The 8046-nt window shown below is 40.9% G+C and overlaps 1 protein-coding gene across 1 annotated transcript in view; it reads left to right on the forward strand.

Annotated features, from left to right (window-relative positions):
- The window catches only part of MAPK15 (mitogen-activated protein kinase 15), a 17833-nt gene that overhangs the window by 4075 nt on the left and 5712 nt on the right, over window positions 1-8046 (forward strand). The window contains exons 4-10 of the mRNA XM_009704688.1: window positions 304-394; window positions 949-1079; window positions 1233-1396; window positions 2335-2474; window positions 3827-3884; window positions 5135-5272; window positions 5506-5611. Coding sequence (XP_009702990.1) covers window positions 304-394; window positions 949-1079; window positions 1233-1396; window positions 2335-2474; window positions 3827-3884; window positions 5135-5272; window positions 5506-5611 — 828 coding nt within the window. The remainder of the gene's footprint in view (window positions 1-303; window positions 395-948; window positions 1080-1232; window positions 1397-2334; window positions 2475-3826; window positions 3885-5134; window positions 5273-5505; window positions 5612-8046) is intronic.

Here is an 8046-nt window from a genome sequence, read left to right on the forward strand (position 1 = left end):
AGCAGGAAATATAACGTGCATAAAGTTGACTGGATTTTATTCACAAATGGTACAGAGGGATTTTTAGAACTAATGTCTCAGACAACAGACTACTTTTTTTTTTTTTTGATTAACTGCCTGGTTTCATACTGTGGAGCAAGCTTAAATCCTTTTTAAAATTTATTTCAGTAGAAGCATAGTGAAGGAAATAGCATGTTAATGTTTGTTCTAGACAATAATACAAAATGAAATAGGTTCTTGTCCTTTTTTATGATTCACAAGCAAGACACTCGATTTTGACAGTTGGGTCTCTTCCCTCTGCAGGAATTTGGAGAACATCCAAATATCATCAAGCTGCTTGATGTTATCCGAGCTGAGAATGACAAAGACATCTACCTCATCTTTGAGTCCATGGGTGAGACTCAGCATTGCATCAGCCATTTAAATACAGCCTTTCTTATGAGTTATCTTAGTTCCCTTTGGTTTTTGATAGTAGTGTGTGATGATTTACATGAATATTAATATAAGTAGACATAGAAGTAGGAGCAGTACAGGGTGGGTTTTTTATATATCAGTTGTGATTAGATGGGAATAACAGTGAAACTTTGAAGGGAATAATACTTATATGAGAACTGGCTGAAGAAGATGAAGAAAAGATGGCAGTAAGCAACAAATTAGAAGGCTTGTAGAGACCGAAGAGTTGCGTATGGAAGAGACTATGTGCAATTTTATTATAGGAAAAGTATGCAATAATAGACCAGTTACTGTAGCATGAGCTGCAAGTCAAACTGATAATACAGAGAGATTGCAGTAATATTAGTAATTACAGCGTAAACTTCTGTTGAGGATGCACTTGAAAGATTACCGTTTGGAACAATGGTCTATTCTGGCCTTGCTTTGAGGAACTTATATTCACAACCTGGTAATCCTTCACTGATGTAAATATATTACTGATGTAATATATTGCAGAGACAGATTTACATGCTGTGATTAAGAAGGGGAATATGCTGAAAGATATCCACAAGTGTTACATTATCTACCAACTCCTGAAGGCAACTAAATTCATCCACTCAGGAAATGTTATTCACAGAGATCAGAAGGTATATTTCAGTCATAGTCTTTATCCTTCACTCAAGTCTTCTGTTAAACACTAAATGGAAAAATATGAAAAGAGACTAGTAAAAGACCCTTGATAATAGTCTTCTGCCATTCAGAGAGTAAAAAGCTTATTAATTTTCCTTTGTTCAATTCAGCCTTCAAATATCTTGCTGGATGCAGACTGCTTTGTCAAACTTTGTGATTTTGGGCTGGCCCGTTCTTTACGTCAGCTGAATGAGGACCAAGGCAACCCTGCTCTAACGGAATATGTGGCGACACGTTGGTACCGAGCCCCTGAGATCTTACTTTCCTCTCGGAGGTAACTGCTTAATATAAGCAAAGGGATGAGATTCTAGAATTTCTTCACCACTGGGAAAATTTATTGTCTAAAAGTCTTAAATTTTTTCACTTTAGATGTCATCAGATGCAATATCATGTCAGCAGTTCATTTTCTCAATATGCATTTAAACTTCAGTACTGCAACATAAAAATCTCTCATTACACGTACATTTCCTTCCTGGCTTCTTAGATTGTCCATTTACATACATTATCAGCTCATCTTTTTGTCATCCTTTCTCCTTCTAGACTTACTCTTTCTGCCCTTAAATCTGCATCTTTACAAAATTTGGTTCAGTACCTTAGTCCTTTTTTCCAAATTTAAGGAGAGGTTTTTGATAGACCTTCAGAAAATATTCTGTAATCAAATGTTAAATCAGATACCTATTAGTCAGGCTTAGTCCTTTTTTTGACCTAAATATACAAAATCTTATTGATCAGAAAAGAAAATAAACATAGGTTGGGTTAGTATCCCAAATTTGAAATGTGGATGTTTTGCAAACTGTCGTTTATCCATTGTTTGGCATTTACTTTGCTTCAGTAATTGTAACTACTTTCCAGATACGTTATGCCCTGAAAAGTCAGTTGTTTTCAAGCAGCAACTTGTGTCTTCACTGTTGGTCATATGAAAAGTATATATTACCTTGTCCTGGCATTTACCTTTTAATATATTTCCTTTTATGGTTTCCTAGAATAAGGATAGACTTTTAGTAGGCTAAATCTCCTTTCTGTTTTATGCTTGCCAGTTTCATGAGTCCTGAATCTCACTCACTTTATAGTTAAAACCTGTGAGCGCTCATATTCAAGGAGACATCAAGCTTGTTTTTCTAGCAAAAGTAGCTAATGTAGATGATGTGAATACCAGGTTCAGAAAAATACTTGCTTGATTTAGTCCTAACTCTGTTCTATTCTTATTTGTAGTTACACTAAAGGTGTAGACATGTGGAGCATTGGCTGTATTCTTGGAGAGCTACTACTTGGGAAACCTCTTTTTCCTGGAACATCAACAGTGAATCAAATAGAGCAGATCTTGAGGGTCATTCCTGCCCCATCCCCAGAAGGTAGGACTCTTCTACAGGGAAAAGTATTTAGAGAAGAAATTAAAAGAGTGAAAGAAAGCAGCCTAGCTGGATCAAGGAAAAAGATATCTCTTGTGAGTCATTCTAACGTCTTCCCAAGGAAACTAAAGACTTAAGTATGAAATGTTAGTGTTAGAGGAAAATATGCCTGTACTTGATTAGATGAGAAACAAGAACCAGTCCTTCAAAACATTTTTGAGATTTATAAGAGGATAACAGTTTAAAACGGAGTATCATACTTCAGTGGGCCTGGCATAGTAAAGGTAAATTGGACTTTTTGGTCTGGAAATCTAAACACAGAAGTGAAAGCTGGAGTAAATATATGTTAAATCCAGAAAGGATTATGATGATGATGATGATGATTGTCTTCCATGAGTTCCAGTCTAACAGCCCGTAGACTTTATAAACTTTTACAACATGTTGATATTTTCTAACTGAGCTAGCAAATATTTTTTAGAAAAATAACTACCTTCAGTTTAAGGACATCACAGTTTTGGAGAATTCAATTCAAGCTTAAAGTTATTTATAGTTTTTATGAGAGACTTGGTTGCTATGAATGAAATATGAATGGAAATGTGTCTGTGAAAACTCCAAGACAGGAGTTAAAAGAATAGCTGGCACTAATAACAAAGAATGCTATTCCATTCTCAGCAATACAATTGAGGAATGTGTTGATAATGTCATAACCAGAAGGTCTGCACTCTAAGACAAGACCACAGGACAAATGACTCATTAGCAGAAGGTCCCATATCCTTACCACGGAACAATGGCTGCAAGGTTGAAGCATATCACAGGCACAATTTCTTTTTCTTTTAGCCGAACAGGTGAAAACAGACACTTGTTCAAAACATTATTGTAGGCGAGGAAAACCAACCTATGAGCAGCAGCTTTGCTGAGGATTTATGGAGGCCAAAGAAGCAAAACTGAAGAAAAGAAACATTCCCTATCAACTGTTGACTCTTTGAGAATATGACAGATATATCAAAAAGAACCCCCACGGATGTGATGAGGAAATCAATAGCTGGTATCCCTTGTTCTCTGTGTCCCACACAAGTGATCCTGGCCAGATCATTTGGCCTCAGATATCTTGGTGCTTCTGCATATGTGGGTATAAGAATGCAAATTTATGAAATCTGTGATAGAATGAATAGGAATTGAGAAAATCGACTTAGAAAATTTGTAAGTAAGTATTCCATTCCCTTTCCATAAGATCTCTCATTGAATTTTATTAGGATAATATCCTATGTTACTATAAAATATTTGCTTTCCTTCATAAACTGTATAGCTCTGGTAATCCTAATCTTGGCATTAACAGTATCTTTTCATTATTGCAGATATTTTGGCTATGCAATCAGATTACAGGGCGTCAGTTATTAACCACATGAGTTCCTGGTAAGCCTTGTATGTTCGATGTGTCTCAGAATTCAACAATCTACTGTATGATGTTGACAAAAAGTTCCCCTGAAGTTCACCTTCCAGTGCATTCATGAGTGGAAATGATTTCTGCAAATTCAACTATCTCTAGGGGAGGGATGTAATGTTTAAAATAAAACAAAACAAAAAGATGAGAAGACCAATGACATAATCTGGGAATAACAAAACAAAATGAGATTGGGCCTACGTTCCAAGCTATTGTCATGCGTACTTTCTCAAAATTAGAATATTTTCCTCTCCTGAGTCATTTGGGTACCTGATGTCATTGGTTCACCCATGGAAAGCCTGAATCTATTCAGTCTGACAGCCTCATTCCAGCTGCTTAATGACACTTACTGTGATTTTTTTTTTTTTTTTTTTTTCAGTCTAAGGGCTGGATTCATGGGGTCTTTAACAGTTCAACTGAAACATCCAAGTTAGGAGTTTAGGCTCCCTGCATTGTCAAAAGAACAAAAGGAGGACTCTTTTTCCAGAGGTCTTGCTGTTCCCCTGTGTCTGATACTGTCTGATATCTCTCTCTCTTTCCACTGAAACAAGAATAAGACTAGACCTGCAAGTTAGGCATTTCATGTAGGTTCCTAGCACTAGGAGGGAGGCATTCACACGTAATCAACGGGGTAAAAGACTTTACCGTAGTCACAGGCCTATACTTTAGAGTGTTGCAGGATTATGACACACTATTTGTGAGTGAACTCTGGAGTTAGGTGTCACGTTGATGTGTTTCCCAGAACTATAAGTCTTATGAGGAGCGGCTGAGGGAGCTGGGGTTGTTTAGCCTGGAGAAGAGGAGGCTGAGGGGAGACCTGATCGCTCTCTACAATGATCTGAAAGGAGGTTGTAGCCAGGTGGGGGTCAGCCTCTTCTCCCAGGCAACCAGTGACAGGACAAGGGGGCATAGTCTGAAACTGTGCCCAGGGGAAGCTCAGGCTAGAAATGAGGACGCCTTTCTTCACAGAAGGGGTCGTTAGGCATTGGAATGGGCTGCCCAGGGAGGTGGTGGAGTCACCATCCCTGGAGGTCTTTAAGAAAAGACTGGGTGTGGCACTTAGTGCCACGTTCTAGTTGACACGGTGGTGTTAGGGCAAAGGTTGGACTTGATGATCCCAGAGGTCTCTTCGAACCAAATCAGTTCTGTGATTCTGTGATAATTCATGCCTTCACTGTGAATTAGATACTGGGATCTTATATTGTTGTTTTCTGACCTCTAGGCAGCGAGTAACATTTGAGGAGATTTTACCGTCCTCTACTCCATTGCCTGCCTTGGATCTTCTGAAGAAACTTTTAGTATTTAACCCTGATAAAAGACTCACAGCAGAGGAGGCTCTGCAGCATCCTTATGTGAAAAGGTGAGAGTAAAATCAATGTGCAGAGATGTTATAGACCTGCTCTTGGCACAAGTTTTCTTTATATGCATGATAGGAAAAAAAAAAAAAAAAGACAAAGCTAATTCTTAATTTTCTCTAACCCTATTTATACTGGAGGTCACGCTAGATGATTTAACAATCATTTTTAACATTTTATTAATCTGTGTGCTATTTTTAGTCTTAGTGAATTACATTATGTGTTATCATCTTCTTAGGTTTCACTGTCCTGCCAGGGAGCCCTCTCTGCATTATGATGTGATTCTTCCTTTAGATGATGATATGCAGCTGTCTGTGGCAGAATATCGAAATAAATTATATGAGGTACTTTCTCTTATCCTATTTTCCAAAATCCTAAACCTCCAGGTAACCTACTATTCTTGCGCACACTTAATGAATTTTGTCCTTTTCTTCTATTTGCATTCCCCTAGGCTTTCCATACATGCTTACAGTTGCATCTTGGTGTTTCTTATCAGTCAGTTCCATACTGTCATAATTTTTGAGAGGTCTTTAAATCTGGATTCTCACTGGGAAAAGTCAAGTCTGTAAAGCATGATGTCTGAGAAAGGCTGTGTTGGAGGAAAATACGTTATACTGGATCAGGCAGTCCAAGAGAGGTGAGGCTGCTGCTGCTCAGTGTCCCAAAGTCCAGCCAGTAGCAAGGCTGAAGATGTATTCTCAGTAGGCACATGCACACAGAAAACACATATACACTACATATATACATGGCTGGCCACATGGATCAGAAACAAGCACTCGGAGCACTCACACAAACATAGACGCTACAGCCACATCCTGCTTGCTTCTCTGGCTGAGCAAGATGCAAGTCTACTCGTGAGAATATATATATATGTACAAGGTGGATCCCTGCAGCAGCTGATCTCAGACACTCAGTCTGCTCAGTAGCTGGTCCCTGGATCCCAGTCTCCTCAGTTGCTGGCACTTGGATATACAAACCTCCAAGGCTGCAGTCCTTCTCCGATTGTTGGTACAGACCATGCAGACAAACAGCTGGCCAGGACTTTCCAGGTCCCTTAGCAGACCTCTGCCCCTCCGTGCCGAGTGCTCTGTCACCCAGAGCTGGCCCTTACAGACCCGCTCATCCCCTTGCTCCCAGGCCACTTGATTTATTCACCGATTACTCTGACTTGATCTTTGCTAGCGATCACATGCTCACTTGCACACCTGCACTGTCTTCAGTTGTTGGCACCGTGGACACACGGGCCCTCGGAGCTGTGATCTGACTCCAATTGCTGACGCTCACACCTGCATACACTCACACAGACTGAATACACAGCCTCTCTTCCAGGAAAGAGAAAGGAATGTACTAAGAAGATAGGGCAAACTGCATTGATCAGGTGCAGGACATGGCCAGACAAACTTACTGACCGGCCAGCTATTTGCACACGACTAGCTGTTTTTATACCCTTACCTCTGATTTCCCGCACTCGGTCCTCCCCAAATCACCTAAACTCTTAAACCTCTCTCTTTTCCTGCCTTTGGTTCCTACCTTAAACATCCCATAATAAGTCCTTTGTGATCCTAAATGGCTTTCCCCTGCATCCCATAATGTGTCCAACCCTTAGGCAGCAACCTTCACCCCGGCCCCCACATCCACTGCCATCCCAGCCATTCCCCCCTGCCCCCCCTTAGTCCAAAAAGTGATCCAGAAAAATTCTGATGACTCATTGTGATGACTTTCATGCCAGGATCAATGGGGCTGATGGCTTTCCTGGGACAGCCCTGGCAGGGGCCCAGACAAGGTGTTGAGAAGCTCTTGATTTGGGTTCCCACCTGCCATAGTGCATCCCTGTGCTCCTCTCAGCCTGTGCAGATGGACATTTGATGGGCTGATGGCTTCTGTGAATGGGCTAGGGACTAGCTATTATTTGGGCTTCCCATCCTGCCATTGTCTTTCTGAGCTCCATCGTGGGTGTGCAGACAAGCTGTTGTCACATAACCTAACAGTCTGAGGTTTTTTGCTGGAGCTAGTCAAGTGCCATTGTGTGCTGCATCAGATACACAGAACTATCAGATTTCAGAATAATTAATTAACAGAGGAGGAGGAGCAGCAAGTGAAGGATCAGTGTAGCTGATGTGCTAATTATAAAGGTCAGTGATGTTTTAGGAGCCGTATTTGGAATGCATTAACATGGGGAAATAGTAGTAGTTGAAAAATCAGGAAGTGGTGCAGTAATCAAGCAAATAAATTTAAAAAAAAACTAATGCAAAATCTTCAGTTGTACGGGGGAAAGGAAAGATAGTATTTTTGATGCCATTTGGTATATGCAATAAGATCAAAAGGAAAATAAAAAGCTACGCTTGCCTTGTAGACAGTGGGATCGAGTGCACCCTGAGCAAATTTACAGATGATGCCAAGCTGAGTGGTGCGGTTGACACGCCTGAGGGACGAGATGCTGTTCAGAGGGATCTGGACAACCTTGAGAAGTGGGCTCACATGAACCTCATGAAGTTCAGCAAGGCCAAGTGCAAGGTCCTGCACATGGGTCAGGGCAAACCCCAGTATCAATACAGGCTGAGGGAAGAATGGATTGAGAGCAGCCCTGCAGAGAAGGACTTGGGGGTGCTGGTGGATGAATAATTGGATATGAGCCAGCAATTTGTGCGCACAGCCCAGAAAGCCAACCCTACCCTGGGCTGCAACAAAAGCAGCGTGACCAGCTGGGCGAGGGAGGGGATTCTGCCCCTCTGCTCCGCTCTGGTGAGACCCCCCCTGCAGTACTGCCTTCAGCTCTGGG

The sequence above is a fragment of the Cariama cristata genome, unplaced genomic scaffold (genome assembly GCF_000690535.1).
Source record: "Cariama cristata isolate BGI_N322 unplaced genomic scaffold, ASM69053v1 scaffold4227, whole genome shotgun sequence".
Taxonomy (NCBI): domain Eukaryota; kingdom Metazoa; phylum Chordata; class Aves; order Cariamiformes; family Cariamidae; genus Cariama; species Cariama cristata.